At 33.5% G+C, this 16,028-nt stretch overlaps 3 protein-coding genes and 1 long non-coding RNA gene across 4 annotated transcripts; 2 read left to right on the top strand and 2 right to left on the bottom strand.

The window, feature by feature from the left end:
- Window positions 1-654: 654 nt before the first annotated feature.
- Window positions 655-3,226, top strand: LOC117132716. Its single transcript, XR_004456234.1, has 2 exons — window positions 655-903; window positions 1,194-3,226. It is a non-coding gene; the product is annotated as an uncharacterized LOC117132716 (long non-coding RNA).
- LOC103848643 (ERBB-3 BINDING PROTEIN 1) lies at window positions 3,073-5,448 on the bottom strand. The gene is made up of 9 exons (XM_009125513.3): window positions 5,189-5,448; window positions 5,019-5,103; window positions 4,786-4,935; window positions 4,552-4,705; window positions 4,072-4,287; window positions 3,862-3,998; window positions 3,700-3,791; window positions 3,441-3,617; window positions 3,073-3,336 (listed from the first exon to the last, which is right to left on the bottom strand). The coding sequence occupies exons 1-9, from the start codon at window positions 5,280-5,282 to the stop codon at window positions 3,260-3,262; spliced, it is 1,182 nt and encodes a 393-aa protein (XP_009123761.1). The 5' UTR covers window positions 5,283-5,448; the 3' UTR covers window positions 3,073-3,259.
- Window positions 5,449-6,994: 1,546 nt separating this feature from the next.
- LOC103848642 (em-like protein GEA1) lies at window positions 6,995-8,176 on the top strand. The gene is made up of 2 exons (XM_009125512.3): window positions 6,995-7,214; window positions 7,520-8,176. The coding sequence occupies exons 1-2, from the start codon at window positions 7,097-7,099 to the stop codon at window positions 7,918-7,920; spliced, it is 519 nt and encodes a 172-aa protein (XP_009123760.1). The 5' UTR covers window positions 6,995-7,096; the 3' UTR covers window positions 7,921-8,176.
- Window positions 8,177-8,345: 169 nt separating this feature from the next.
- LOC103848641 (chlorophyll synthase, chloroplastic) lies at window positions 8,346-10,991 on the bottom strand. Its single transcript, XM_009125511.3, has 14 exons — window positions 10,727-10,991; window positions 10,614-10,658; window positions 10,441-10,529; window positions 10,268-10,355; window positions 10,049-10,134; window positions 9,868-9,954; window positions 9,727-9,792; window positions 9,568-9,651; window positions 9,439-9,500; window positions 9,275-9,350; window positions 9,048-9,192; window positions 8,901-8,977; window positions 8,777-8,824; window positions 8,346-8,636 (listed from the first exon to the last, which is right to left on the bottom strand). Exons 1-14 carry the CDS (start codon window positions 10,875-10,877, stop codon window positions 8,574-8,576), a joined length of 1,167 nt encoding a protein of 388 aa, XP_009123759.1. The 5' UTR covers window positions 10,878-10,991; the 3' UTR covers window positions 8,346-8,573.
- Between the last annotated feature and the right edge of the window lie 5,037 nt (window positions 10,992-16,028).

Below are 16,028 nucleotides of genomic sequence, written 5' to 3'. Positions count from 1 at the left end.
CAGCATCGATTGTTGAAATCCCAAAATAATTTTTTGTTTATTAAAATTTCATTTTTTTAAGCAATAGAAACCAACAAATATAAAAAAAAAATGAAAACTTACATGACATATGCAGCTATTCCGATGGATATCAATTAAAACAAACTTGGAATATGAAGAATTGATCATTTGAGTTAATTGTTATAACTTCTTCAGCTATTATAGCAAAGATCAACGCTAGAAATACACAAAAGACGTCAAGAAAATAAATGTTTGTTAGTTGTTACTAATACATAGGTTTCCTACCAAAAAAAAATACATAGGTTTGTTATTTGCCAAAAAAAACATTTTGTTTAATTAAATTTATTTATCTAGTGTAGTGCTGGGAATATGAATCATTATCCGCGGCCCCGTTCCATTTGATCCGCTGCGTGGTGGATGCTGATCGAGTGATTTTAAAAATTTGGTTCACGGATGCGGGTGCGGATTGAGTGATTTTTATGCGGGGCGGGTGCGCGTCAGCCAAAATTCAGTGCGGGTATCCGATAACCCGCAAAAACTATAAAAAAAAAGATTTTTTTTTTTTAAAATATTATTTTTAAATAGAAAATTTTTAAAAAATTATTTAATTTTAATTATAAATAGATTAATATTTAATATTTTTAATAAAAAATATTTAAAAAATTAAAAGTTATTGTTATTTTTAATAAAAATATTTAAAATATTAAATTTTATTGTTATTTTTAATAAAAATATTTAAATTAATAATTTTTATTATTAATAATACTATCTGTGGGTCTAGCGGATCACCCGTGGGTTTAAATGGGATGGGTGCGAATTTCATATTTTCTTCTAGCGGGTGAAGCGGGACGGGTTTGACCCGCAACCCAGCTCTAATCTAATGTCATACAATTTAATATAGGGGTTGATTGGTAAGTGCTGTGATTTCATTTTTTGATTGTAGAAATATTGTTGTGATTTTTATTGTTTTGGCTTTAGATTTTTAATTTTTAAAAGTCTTTATATTTGGGCTGTAGGTTTTTGTCTCTGCAGAGAAATTGTAAAGACATAAATTCAAAGAAGTGCTGTGGATTTTATAAAATGACTGTGAGCTTTAAAAAAAATATAAATTAAGATTGGTGTAGATTTAGTGCTCTAAAAAGAAATGAGGCCGTAGAGAGCACTCACAGCCACTACCAATCACACCCATAGAGAATGAAGAGGGGGCTAGGATCTTCTTCTGCAGATTAAGTAACTACCCGTCTCTATTTCTATGAATAAATCATATTAAATTGTTAGTATTATCAAAAAGGACATTATTATCAAAAAAAGGAAGAAAAGAGAGTACGAGTCGAACCCGTGTATTATTATCCATATATACATCAATAAACTTGTACAATAATACGTAGAAACCGGATAATTTTTTAGATATATGAGCAAGAATTCACATGTACACTTTATAGTTTGTTAGATACATTTATTCTTGTATGAAAGTATGGTGAAATTTGGTTGAATTTAAGAGTTTAAAGAACATATGTAAATGTACACATGTAGTTTAAAGAACATATGTAAACGGACACATGTTCAGTTAGATGTTAATGTACACATGTACACTTTAAAGTTAATATACATATGTACATTATGAAGTTGATGTACACATGAAACTAGCATGAAAACACACATACTAATTAGACGCTCTTAAACAAGGTGTGAAGGATGATATTTGGGTTCAGTCATATATCAAAGATGCCCGACCCTGTGTGTACATGGGAAGAAGATAAAAAAATTCAAATGTACATTGTGTTAACATTATCTTGAGTTCATGAAGTCGCAGAGGCTTAGTTATTTAGATAGAAAGGCTACAAAAAAGCCAAAAATGTGTACACAATCACTCTGTTGTATAATACAAAACTAGGTGTACACATGTACAGTTTGAATGTAATGTACACACGACATTTTTTCATTAATGTTGCAAAATTACGAAAATAACCTCATCTTCTTCCTTAGCCATTGTCGACCAGAAACCCTAATCTCCGCCTATCTCGCCTATTTTCCACAATTCTTTACATTCTCAACTTGTTTTTTTGTGTATTTTTACCCAGATGTGATAGCTTTCAATCCTAATTCATGGCTTTAATCTTAAAAGTTCAAACTAAAGTGATTTTTTTGGTTTCTAATTTGTTGAACGATTTGTTCCATCAAAAATATAGCTTGACATATCTCAAAAAATAGATTGAATAATAAAACCACTGATTATAAACATATTTTCTTCAAAAAATTTTTAGAAAAAACAATATTCATTTTGCAAAAAGAAATAAGGAACTCAATAGGAAGAAATGAAAAAGATGATACATGGGATCCACTTCCTTTTGTTTGCTATGAAGAACCATGAATAAATCCTACAAAAGTCAGATATTAAATTAGTTAAGGTGATATCATTTAGTTATAAGCTTATTTAGTTAGTTTATAACTAAAAAGTGAGATTGGTTAAGAAAAACTACCCTAATAGCACAAACTGCTCCATAATGTAAAATAAACTCATAAACTGTCTCTGAATGTAATTCTCTCAAGATAAAATGTGAACTTATGAAATTTGGTGCCGATAAAACTTTTATGAAATTTGGTGCCTAAAGCTCTTGTTTTATGGGCTTTAGCCCAGGGTCGGCTCTGCTACTACTACTAAATTATATATCGTTTTCTTATATATGGATTGGAATCAATCTTTGGATTTAGCTGCATGTTAACTTGGATTTAAGTATTTAAAAAAAAAACTATTGGTCCATCAAATATATGAATGCAAACTATTGGAGCATCCATTTTACACCCTTCAAAGACATAAAAACTACATTTCGAGCAAACCATGTGTATTCAGATTTCATAAGCTAAAAAGTTCATATCGACATTCCAAGATAGAAAAATGTCTGGTTATTTTCTCAATTAACAATGTATATCTAGTTTAACTTCATTTCTTTATTATATATCTTTCCGCTAAACTTCATGAGAGACCTGAGGTACACAAGTTTCACGATAATAAGATGAACTTATTACTATCCAAGATCATCTTTGATTCATGAGCAAAGCCGAGCAGAACAATACGACAGAACCAATGATTAAGAAAGGGTTTGTGCAAAAAAAAGAGAAATCAAGTTAATAAGTAACTTTTTGTTCTTTTTTACTTCTAAGCAGAGATTCTCTGAAACCCCAAACATACAAATAAAGCAGTACCTCAAAGTTCCAAAAAAAAAAATCTTTAAAAGAAAACAAAAGAGACATCTCCTTCTCATTCTTGAGCATTGCTGCTTGTTTCCATTGGCTCAGCCTCCGTTGAGGTTTCCCCTTTCTCTCCAGCCTTCTTGGCTGCAAAAAGAATCACAAGTCATTATAGATTCTTTTCTCAACAAATGTGGATTGAGTTTCATGGTAAATAAAAGTCTACAAACATAATTTTCTAAATTTCATACCTTTCTTCTTCTTTCCACCACCCTTCTTCTTCTTGATAGCCAAGGCTAACCACCCTTTGATCTCAGGGTCATCAACGGTCTTCGTAGGTTGAAGCTCCTGAAGTGAATGTGAAGTGATCCTATCCGATCCATTTGGCATCAGCAAAACTGTGAATTTGATTTGAGCAACAAAATCCCCTGTTCATGAACCAAATAAATATATCATGAGTCTCACTCTCAAAATCAATCTAAAAGAGGCTAAAGGATTCATAATCCTTACCAGGCTTCTCGTAAAGTACAGGATATGGTAGCAAATGGCCATGGTTCACACACTCCACAAGTCCAAGTCGTGCCCTTTTCTCCTCCAGTGACCTGTATTCTCAGGTAACGTTAGCAGCTGAGATAATATGTAATTAAGTGCTTCAGAAGGTACAAAAGACACCTTGCAGTGAATGGCATATGGGGGAAGTTTTCTTTAATCTCGCTGAATATGAATCTGGAGGCCTTCATCTTCAACTGATAGTTAACATCCGCATCCTTCTTGTAAACAGTTGTCTGCTTCTCGTCTAAAAGCTTCGGCTGCAAAATTGAAAGAGTATAAGAAACAATGGCAATTTGACGAAGTTTTGCAAATGAAGAAAAGCAATTTTACCTTGCCATCACCAGTGCTTGCCACAATATCAATGGCATAGACTTCATTCTCTAGAAACTCAGCATCGTCAACCCTTGTTTCTGGAGTGGATACACTTAGGAAACACTTGCTTCCATCTATCACATTCTGTTTCATCTGGTGGGAAATAACTCCTTCCACAATTTTGCAGTCATAGGCTTCAGCCACCTTCTGAATAGCTTCAGTGACAGCATGGTTCTGCCACAAGAAAAATAAACACAATTTTAATTGTCTTGATCGTAGTAACTTATCCAGAATCAGCAAACCGGTAAGACCTGTTCAGCAAATTTGTTCTCACTAACAATTTATCTACAGAGGACTCTACTAGAAATGAGAATTATAAACTTCCCATCCTAGTAACTATGACAAAAAGCATCATATGGATAATAATCCATAGCCTAATCAAGCATTAAGAGCCAAACGTAACAGTTACAGTAGCACCATAAAAAAAAAACAGGTTACCTTCTTCCCAGGACGAACGAGCCTCAAAGCAACTTCAGCAGCAGTGTTAGCAGCTGCAATAACATCAGCTTTGCGTCCAGTAACGGGTCCTTCTTGAAGAACATGTGTGTGGGCAACAAGGGCAATGAACCCATCAATATGGCATCCCATATCACTGCAATGGAGAAAAGACAAAACACGATGAATCACACCGAAACATCTAAAACACAGACAAACTTACTTCAAGTCTCTTACATTTTCAGCATATCACCCTCTTCCAAGAGGGTCTCATCACTTGCAAGCGGTGAGAAATGACCAACGGTGTTGTTAACAGAAACGCAAGTTGGGAAAGCGACACCTCTATCAATCTTCTTCTTAGCGTTCTTGTACATGCTCCCTGTTTGCCTTTTTTATACAGAAAAAAAACATACATATGAGCAACGTAAACTTTATTGCAGAGCACAAGGACCTAAAAAACAATAACTAACTCTTTGATAAAGGCGTCTCCTTTCTCGCAGATATCAACAATCTTAGCTTTTGGCTTGCACTCAGACAAAACAACCTGCAACGCCTCTGCAAATTCCAAACCCAAAAGCAATTAATAAACAGGACATTAAAGAAACTAAACCTAATCGAAACCGTGAATGGGGATTATTACTGTTAACGATCTCAGCGGCGCTCTTGTACTTGGTGACGACTTCAGGAGAGGTAAGATCCAGCTCCTTCTCGTCTCTCTCATCGTCTGAACTCATCTCTCGAAGATTGAAACTCGCAGGGGTTTAAGGAATTGGTAAAAGGGTGGGGAGAGCTATTGAGGGTGAGAAGCGAGACGACGTTGGCTCAAATAAAGACACTAGGGTTTTCGCTGTGTGTCGTCTCTTCTTAACGACACCGTTTAACATAAAAACTCTTGTTTTGTTTATGTTTCCATTTGTGGCCATGCGTTATTCTTTTCACTCCATCATGGGCTAAACGGTGGCTGTTTCAGTAACATATACGTTCGCTGGCCCAATTTTAGCCCATCTTTAGCACTCGCCAACTCTTTTAAGTTACCAAAACAATTATTAATGTATGTGGTTTTTATAGATAAATTTGTTGTTATTGTTTAAAAAAGAAATTGTTGCAATGATAATATTCAGTCATCTTTTATAACGCGGATGTTAGTAAACTATGAACAAATTGATAGTCTTGCGAATTCGTTTGATATTTGGTTCGATCGAGAGCTAGATTGATTACATCAATTTACGAGAAAGATAAGCTATGAACTAATGAACACGACGATATGTTATTCAGTTCGGACGCAAACCGCGATCCTACGTTGGAGGAAATTCACTAAGCTCAATGAATTAACGCCGAATCACTCACCGAAAAACTTCGAGATACAGAGAATTCTTGTGATCATTCTATGTTTTCCTCATTCTATCGCTTTTCTCTTTCACCGTATTTTCCAAGCTCACCGCTTTTACATTCTCACACATACAACTCGTCACACGTCGAAGATAACTAACCTCTAATGGTCTCTCCGCGTGGATTACACTCGTAACAACCTATTTCGAAAGAACAAAGACGAAGATACTCATACGGCGACGTTTTACATTATAAATAAACCGACTTCAAAACTGAAATCAAATGTCTATTCTCCAGAACCGGTTTCAGACCGAAACCTTATGATTCCCATGGCGATTTTCAACCAATACTTCAACATATAGAATATATTCAGCAGAAAAATGAATTTTATAAGAAAATAGAATAAATTTATTTCTTCCTTTTTGTTAAAATTGCAGTAAAATAATTTTAAAACAATTTTTAGTTATATAAATTAATATAATATTTATTTTATTTATATAATTGTTTATGTATGTAGTTAATTATCTTTTCTACATTATTTTTATTGAATAAAATGACAATTAGGTTGCAATGTGTATGGTAATTAAGTATAAATCGATATGCTTTAAAAAGAATAGCGGAAATATTAAAAATTTCCAGTGTTTTTCTGAATGATAGTGATAGATAGGCTCCATGCCTTCAACTTTATAATTTAGATATGTTTTTCTAACACTTTGGAGTCCTTTGAAACATAAATTGGATTAGGCTACTACTAAACCGAAGTCGTGTCAAGCAGCTCGTTGATAACTGTAGCAAGTTGAGTGAGTAATGACAGCTACTCTATACAGCTTTAACAGATTTTCTTTTCTTTTGGTAATCATGTTAAATACAACTTTATAGTTATATATGTTTCTCATACCACTTTTGAGTTCCTTTGATGTCTTGGAGAAACAGAGAAATGGATTAAGCTGCGTACTAAAACTGAAGTCGTGTCAAGCAGCTCGTTAATAACTGTAGTAAGTTGACTGAGTAAGCATCAACGTGTCATCTCCACACAGCCAACTCTCTCAGGTTTCGCCGCGTCTTCTCTTTCACGTGACATCACCTCACCTTTCCTTTTGTAACCACAATGTTTCTATTTATAGGAATATTATTACGTAGTCCGTATCTGTGTCGGAGCATAAAACCAAACAAGAGCTTAAAAACCTTAGTTATACATATCGTTTCTTTCTCATTCAAAATGGCGTCAAAGCAACAAAGCCGAGAGAAGCTTGATGAGAAGGCCAGGCAAGGAGAGACCGTCGTCCCAGGTGGCACCGGTGGCAAAAGTGTCGAAGCTCAAGAGCGTCTAGCTGAAGGTATTATATATGTACTTCGGTTTAAAATTTTGACGCTCTTTTCTTTTTCTTGAGGTTCCAAGTATTAGATTATAAAAGCTACTAATAAACCCTTTGGACCTGCATATATATAAACTATTGTTTGTTCTGATCTCAGAATGATTTTATGAAATAGTATACACGCTGTAATCTTATTATTTTTGCTGAGAAGAAAGACCCATTAAAGCACTAGCATATCTTAGAATATAAGATGGTTTATAAAATGTTCTACGTGAATATGAAGTAGTCTCCGTGCTTTAATAATGAAATGTATACACCTTACTCAGGAAGGAGCAAGGGAGGGCAGACGAGGAAGGAGCAGCTGGGGCACGAGGGTTATCAGGAGATGGGACACAAAGGAGGAGAGACGAGGAAGGAGCAGCTGGGGCACGAGGGTTATCAGGAGATGGGACACAAAGGAGGAGAGACGAGGAAGGAGCAGCTGGGGCATGAAGGTTATCAGGAGATGGGACACAAAGGAGGAGAGACGAGGAAGGAGCAGCTGGGGCACGAAGGTTATCAGGAGATGGGACACAAGGGAGGAGAGACTAGGAAGGAGCAGCTGGGGCACGAGGGTTACAAGGAGATGGGACGTAAAGGAGGACTCAGTACCATGGACAAGTCTGGTGGAGAGCGTGCGGAGGAAGAAGGGATTGAAATCGATGAGTCCAAGTTCACCAACAAGTGATACTAGCTTGCAAACTATCTACTAGTGTCCGCTGCAACGTTTTGTATTATATAGTCTGAATAAGTAGCCTCTAGGTTCCGTAAGTTGCAGCGAGGTCTTTTGTTGTTTTAATCTAGGGTTAATGTAGCGTCCCTAGCTAGTCTTATTTTCATGTGTCATATAACTACGCATGGCTTGTACTAACGGCAGTGTTGTACCGCTCTGGAAGTTTTTTGAAGTTTGGTGAGGGTACAATCAAATAATATGCAGTTATATATGTCTTGACAAATGTTGTTTCGGTCATTGCTACTTACTACCACGAATGAGGCAATAACATGCAACGAAATATATTTGCACATAAGTTGTGCTTTGAAACAAATAACAGTCGATAGAAAACGTATAAAAGCAGACGTGAAGTAACAAGACCGAACGTACTCTACTCAGTAAATTCATGACGTTCAACACCATGAGTCCTTTAAGAGAGATAAGAATAAGGAACGATTTTTCCAATTTCACCCAATATGGCTAACTTGATACAACAGAAATAACTTCTAGCGACGGTACATGCACATATTAAATACATATTGTTTACAAAATCTTAGGCTAGACGATGCTACAACCTGCCCAGATTTGTGGTCCGCAGTAGCACAAACTCCCATCACAACACAGCTCGTTCAGTGACTTGATGCCAAAGCCGTCACGAATATACCCAGCACCAAAAATGGCTGTGCACTTGCCTGTATTCAAAGCCAGTGTATTCTCATTAAAAAGGACCTATCAGCCTTGATGTTCCTTTTAGATATTTCAAAACAAGAAAAACTCCACGTGTTACCAATCCCAGTTTCATTAATTACACTCTGCACACGGATGACTTTACCTGGTACTTGACGTCGTATTTGACAGGATCCTTGAGAAAGTATTTAAACTGCACTTTGAAGAAGAGTGTTATAAACCAGACGAGTGACAAGAATGTAGCTGATGAATATGTTTTATGTCTTTACCTGGAACACAATCTGGGGAATGATCAAAGCGAGCAGCGCCAACGCATAGTAAGGTTTGCCAGATGCTAATAGATATCCTGCAACCAAAATAATTCACTAATGATCATCTAGTTCATAAGATCAAGCAATGAACAAAACTCCACATACCGGCAACAGAGAGCTGAGTAACGTCTATAGCACTAACGCATATCCATTTTGCAGCCTCAGTGCCAAAAGCCACTGGGAGAGACTGAAGTCCCATTGCTCTGTCTCCTTCAACACTTTTGAAGTCATTAACAATCGCTATTCCCAACTGCAAGTACATGACGTGAAACCAGAATGTTTAAAAAGATAATAAAATAAACATTAATAAAAGTTTGCAGGAAGAGTAGTACCCCAGCTATGCTGTACAAGAGTGTAAGAACAACAACGTCTGGTGTAAGAGTTCCAAACAATGCTTGCCCAGCCCACCTATCAATCAAGTGAACAATAAAAGAACAGATCAATGAGATGAAAGCACAGCATATAATGAATGATATGCACAATATATCTATCTTACCATGGCAAACTGATATAGCTTGCTCCAAGCGCAAAGTTTCCAACCCATCCATTTTGTTTTAGCTGCAAATAGATGTATTGATAAGTGCTAAACTTCAAAACAGCGCTGGAATGTAGGTATAGAACTTACCTTAAGAGGTGGAGCAGAGTATATATAAGACAACAAGGACCCTCCCAAAGCAAGATAGAACAAAGTGGGAGTGGTATGCCCTGCCTGAAAAAGGAAAGGTTTAGCAATTCTGATGTAAGCTTTTAACTGTACTGGTTACATCAAAAACCACCAACTTACCCACACGTCTAAGACTCCAGCAATTCCAAGACCTCCCAGTAATAGCACCCAGACTTGTGTAATAACCTGCATTTAAGGAGAAATTTAGTACCAAACAAACAAACTAATGGTTAAAAAATCTAAATGTTCTGTATCACATACCTCTTGCTCTGATATTGCTCCAGATGGGATGGGGCGATACGGCTCATTAATTGCATCAATATCTCGATCATACCAGTCGTTGATTGTCTGGAAATCGACACTTCTTAGACTATGTATGGCACTAAGATAAATGTACTAGCATAAGAAACAACTCTTGCTTCTTGTTGTGTTGAAACCAGACCTGTGTATAGCCAGTAAGACATGGGCCAGACATCATCATGCAAAGAATCGACTTAGCAACGTCCTCTGGAGTCCAATGAAAGTTCCCTGCCAGCAACCGAAGATTTTAGTCATAGTACACTAGAGAACACAAGTAAAAAAGATATTTGGTGAAGATTGTAAAGAAGCACCATGACAGTGTTGAATTCATCTCAAAAAGAGGTTCATATATATATGTTACCTGAAGCAGCAGCACCACAGACCACACCCCAGACTAATGGAGGCCAAGTGACTGGCTTTGTAAGCTGAAGACGAATCTTCCATTTATTCTGAACACAAAGAAAGAAACAAGTGAATCTTCTTCCAGCGGAGAAAAATTAAAAAAAAAGGTTGGAGAATGACGAAGAAACTCACAGTCTCTTGAGCTGCGCCTTTGATACCAAGAAGCTGGTTAATGCTCGAACCACCGGCTGCTGGTGCCTTGTCTGGTGCCTGAGATTTACCTGCAGTGGAGATTCATTTGAAAACCCTAGTTAACTAAGCTTGAACCCTAACGAATGACTTGAAGAACAAGCAAAAGTTTAAACCTTTATCTGTATCAGTCTCCGCCGCACGCACAACAAATCTCCTCCCTACGAACGTAACCAAATCAGTACAAAAAAGAACGTGTTCAGCATCCAACAAAGCTAATGGAATGTACCAGACGATTCAGATTCCGACGTGGACCAAACGGAACGCCGGCGAGTGAACTCGACGGAAAACGGGTTTCGGAGAGAGAGCGCTCCGACTCGGTCGACGGAGGAAACTCTGGAGGCGAGGATGGAGGAGACGGTGTTGAGAATTGAAGTCATAGAAGCGGCGGAGAGAATCGTCTCTGGTGGCTGTTAGCCGGAGATGGGAGTGGTGAGAATTTTCGGACAGTATGCTGTTTCGGGAAATCAGTGGTTGTAAGTTACCGGTGATAAGAGTCTACGTCATAACTTTTGCGGGACTTAGTTGTCGTGTTAGCACGTGGCGTCATTTTATTGGGTGTGTTCTATCACATTTTAAAAAGTACCGTTTGAAGAAATGGATAACCAGATAGTAATATAAAATTTTAAAATAACTAGAGTAATTGTAACAAATTTAAAATTATATGTCTTTCATGCCGTAAAATTTATATAAAGTTTAGAATTGTGAATTTAGCGGGACATTTTTTTTTTATCGTTTTGACAGAAATATGATCTTCCGATTTTGATAAAAAGATGTAAGTTTGTGGTTTTATTGAAAAATTATTATTTCTAAACTGATAAAAATATAGTTTTGCAATTTTCATGATATTTTATAATAAAATTTTATTTTATGATATTGATGGAAAATATATAGTTTTACAATTTATGATAAAAATTAATTTTATAACTTTGATAGAAGATACAATTTTGTAGTTTATGGTATAACTATATATTTTCCATCTTAAATTACATATAGTTTTGGCTTCATTCTTTTATGGATTTTTACGACTGGTTCGTGTTATCTCCTTTGTGGTTTCAGTTTCAACACCAACATATTGGTGATTTAGGTTTTAATTTTTCAAAATGGAGCGGATATGAATCCATGGGCTAACATATCGTGTTCTTGAGAATTTTTTATAGAAAAAAGGTTGTCATGGCTACAAGATGAGAAGATGGTGTTTCCTTATGATTTTCACCAAATTTCTTGATAGTTACGATGTTTCTATCAAATCAACACAAGGAGTCATTGCCACTGCCAGATTTATTACTTATTCAGATTTTTACAAAGATCATCTTCTTTTCACAATTATGTGTTCAAGTGGGCTAGAGATCCCGTATCCGTACGACTGTTATATTTTTTGTCTTTGGGAAATAATTATTGAGGATAAAGCAATTAAGGAAACAGAAGATGATGAACATTTTATGTTTTCATGGGCATCAACGCGGAAAAGTGATTAAATTGTGGATAATGACTATAACAAAACATGTTATCTCGTGTGTGGGTCAGATTACGATGTAATAAATGGATTGCATTCAATAATTTTATAATTGAAAAAGATGTTATGGTAGTCAAAACCAAAATCATTTAGACCGACAAGGATAAAGTTAGCGTATCAGTGTATGCTGCAGTTGTGCAAGTTGGCATCGGGTTATTACTTTTCCAGTTTCAAGTACTAAATTTATTTGTGAAAGTATATTTTCATGTAATATTTAAAATCCTTATTTGATTTTAATAAATATAATCGGTAGCTGAAAAAATCTATATGGAATAATAATTGATACTTTTATTAGTAACTATGAATAAAAATGATATTGTAAGGGATGTAAGTGTGTCCTTAGAATTTGATTACATATGTTTAGTATCTCCTTGAGGTAGAAATAGAGTTTTAGCAGTATTATGGAAGCAAGAAGTAGTAAAAAAATTGTATGAATCTTCCTGATTAATTGATATTTATGTTGAAAACAATGAAATATGTTTTTTTTTGTTTTCTTTTATGGTAACTAGATCCTTTTTCCGCGCTACGCGCGAATAATATATTTAAATTTGTTACATTTATCATTTTTATTTGTACGTGAATTTTTATATATTAAATTATATATAACTAATTTTTAAATTTGATTTTTTTTATATTTTTAGATTGAAGTAAATATTTATATTATATGTAACACAATTAACTAATAAAATATGAAGAATCAAGTCCGAGATTTTAGAGTTATGTAAAAAAAATATAATTATGTATAGAACACAAATTATATTAGTTTAAAAGATCAGAATCTCATCTTGAATAAATTTACGAAAATAAAAAATACTCCAATAACCTACTTAAAATATAAAACCTCCTTTTCAAAAAAAAAAAACGTACTTAATAATACTTGTTTAAGTGTAATAGTTGAAAACTGACAATTCAATATCGATCTAGAATATTATTTTAATATATCTAATGTAAAATATTAATTGTAATAAACAAATTTTGAATTTTGTAATATTACATGAATTAGAAGTCTTTAAAATCTAAAATCTGTTTTATTAGCATACTATATTTTTTATTCATTTATTATTTTGACGTTACAAAATATTGCTTTAGTTTTATTTGACTATTATTTTTTTTAATAATTTAGTTTCTTTTTAAGTAATTTTAAAATTATGTAGAATATAATATATTTAAAATTATTTATTTAAATATATCCAAATATGATGTCTCATTTTTGTGTGTGTTTGCGTTGAGCATATTTAATTTGTAATTTGTATATTTAATAACACCTTATTGCGTGTCGTTCTATGGTTTTAATAAATGTGTTGTCATTTCATTTTTGTTACTACTAACATGATTTCTTAGTGATTAGTGGTAATATATTTTTAACGTTATGTATTATATTTTATAGTATATTTTTTAACTCTTCGTGCTGTCACTTTTTTTAGAATCATTTTAATTAGATAATAGGTTTCAAGATGTAAATAAAACTGTGTATGTTGTAAATTTAGACAGTTTAGTGTAGCTGAGCACTATCAATTATGGAAATTATATAATGATTTTATTTTACTAAATCTTTCTTTCTGTGTATTTTTTTGCTTTATTTTGTATTTTTACAATTTTATTGCATTACTATTTAATTGCAGAGAATTGATATTTTCAATTTTTGTTTCATATACCTTAAAAGTCTTCGGTTGATTTTTGTTTGTTTTTTTTCTCCAATTATAATGTACAGTTCAATCGTTTCTTTTTTTTTGGATCAAACTACTAATATTATCAGATAGAAAAGCTTAAACTCTAAAAATAGAGTGAGTATTTGTGCTAGAGAAAACTGATTTAACCAATAATATAGTGAGATATTATAATATTAGAAGGTATGAAAACTCTTCTATGTTGTCCTACGCTGGACATAATTAAGTTGTTGTCAATTGATTCTATATTTGTGATAACTGGAAATACATCTTTATGCCTTCCTTACATCATTCTTAATTGGTTTACGGTTCGACTATTTCTAATATACTGAGAGTAACATAAAATTAGATGTTGATTATCTTCTCCCAATTAGGAATTCACAGAATGAGAGAAATTCAAGATGAGACCACTTTACAATTTTGTCCTCATATCTATATAGAGTTAGTTTATAGATTACTCTACCTGTTTCAAAATGTAATCAATTTTAATTAAAATATGTAATATTTAAAAGCTATTACTTTAGAAAACTGTCATTTAATATATAAATTTAATCAATTACACAGTAATCTACATAATTTAATTGGTCACACAATATCCAATAAATATAAAGTTACATTGAAATATAAAAACAATTTATATAGTGAAACAAAAAATACTTTTAAACCATTATATTATAAAACAAATAGAATATTAAAATTATATTGAAACATTAGAATAGTAAAAATCAGAAAAAGTTGAAATCTCAACGTCGATCATTTACGTTGGCCATGTTATTAACTTTGAAGATAACGTGAATGATCAAGAACAGAAAGATTAATTTTAGCTACATTCTTTTTTTTAATCATTTTACCAAAAATAAAAAAAGAACATGAAAATGCCTAATAAAAAAAATACAAACAGATTACTGTAAAAATGTGTTGATCACAATAGCAAACATTATAGTCTCAAAAATAATCAACTTTATATTAAATATTAGTCAAAAATAATAAAATATATAATATTAATAAATTTCATTTTAAATATAATTTAACTTTAAAAAAATTATCATTGCACATGGTACAGGAAAACACCTAGTATTACTTGAATTTCAAAAACTATCTGATGCACTAACTTTTTGTGACAAATCAAATTTAAGGAACTGGGCAAGAGATTGAGAGGAGGGATGTGGAGAGGTACAAAGAGTCTTCACTTGATGAGTTATAATGGAGCATTGAAGTGCCATTGTTGTAGTCGTAGGAGTTACACCGGTGAAGTTGGGTAGACGAACAGATTTGGAATCGCTGGAGACGTCTGAGGCGAGTAGGCTAAAGAAAAGGAAGCTATAAGTTATACAATGGACTCACTATTTTGATGGATTTGGATAGTTCGAGACCCATCATCTAAACATTTGCGATGACGTGGCAATTTGATTGGTGGGAAATATTTTGTCCTATGTGGCACTCCTAAGAAGCTTCAAAATTAGTAGCTTTTATATAGTAAGATTTGATACAACAATATTAACACCATTTATGGAAAAATTAGAACGTATTGGTAGTATTAAACAAGGACTTTGGTTATTGGTCAGGGATTTTCAACAAGATTATATCAAATAATAGAAAAAGGGCCTATCGTGTGATGAATCTTTGTCTATTTTAAAAATAGGTTTAGTTCCTATGATTTACGAGATATATGAACAAATGGAAAATTTTCATGGATTGGCAAAATAGGTTCTCATCTTATCAAAAGCTTTTTTGATATAGTGAGTGCCAATCCAAAGTGGATGTATAAGCCAATCCAAGTGGATGTATCTTTATCCAGATTATGTGACTGAATTTCAAAGGTTGTCAGAATCTGATCACAGACATTTTGTTGTCATCTCGCATTTGTTAATTCTAGGAGCATAGTTATTCTCACGACAATGCAACATGTTATTTCAACATCACTGTCAAAGGTGGCTCTGAGCAATTGATAACTACAGTGAATGGATCATATAAAGATATCTTATTTAATTTTTTTATTGATTTATGTTTTTGGCATTAAAAACTTGACAACTTATATATTACATGTTTTGTGAAACTTTATGGTAATGAAATAACTTATATACTAGAATTTGATCGATTTGTTCATCCGCATGAGCGTTTATTTTAATCTTGTATCAATAAATACATGTATTCCCTTCTGCTTGAGCCATATCTAGCGAATCGACGAAAGAGATCTCTTTTTGCCCTCTCTCTATATTTTTATCAATAATTTTTTAATAGTTTTTGTTAAATTTAACAGGTTAATTTGTCTGATTATTTTCCTTTCATAAGATAATATCCAAGTATATACGACTACTAAATATAAAATAATACGACATCGTTTACTT

This window comes from Brassica rapa, chromosome A01 (genome assembly GCF_000309985.2).
Source record: "Brassica rapa cultivar Chiifu-401-42 chromosome A01, CAAS_Brap_v3.01, whole genome shotgun sequence".
NCBI lineage: Eukaryota > Viridiplantae > Streptophyta > Magnoliopsida > Brassicales > Brassicaceae > Brassica > Brassica rapa.
Note: the sequence above shows the minus strand (reverse complement) of the source record. Positions and strands in the feature narration are given on the sequence as shown.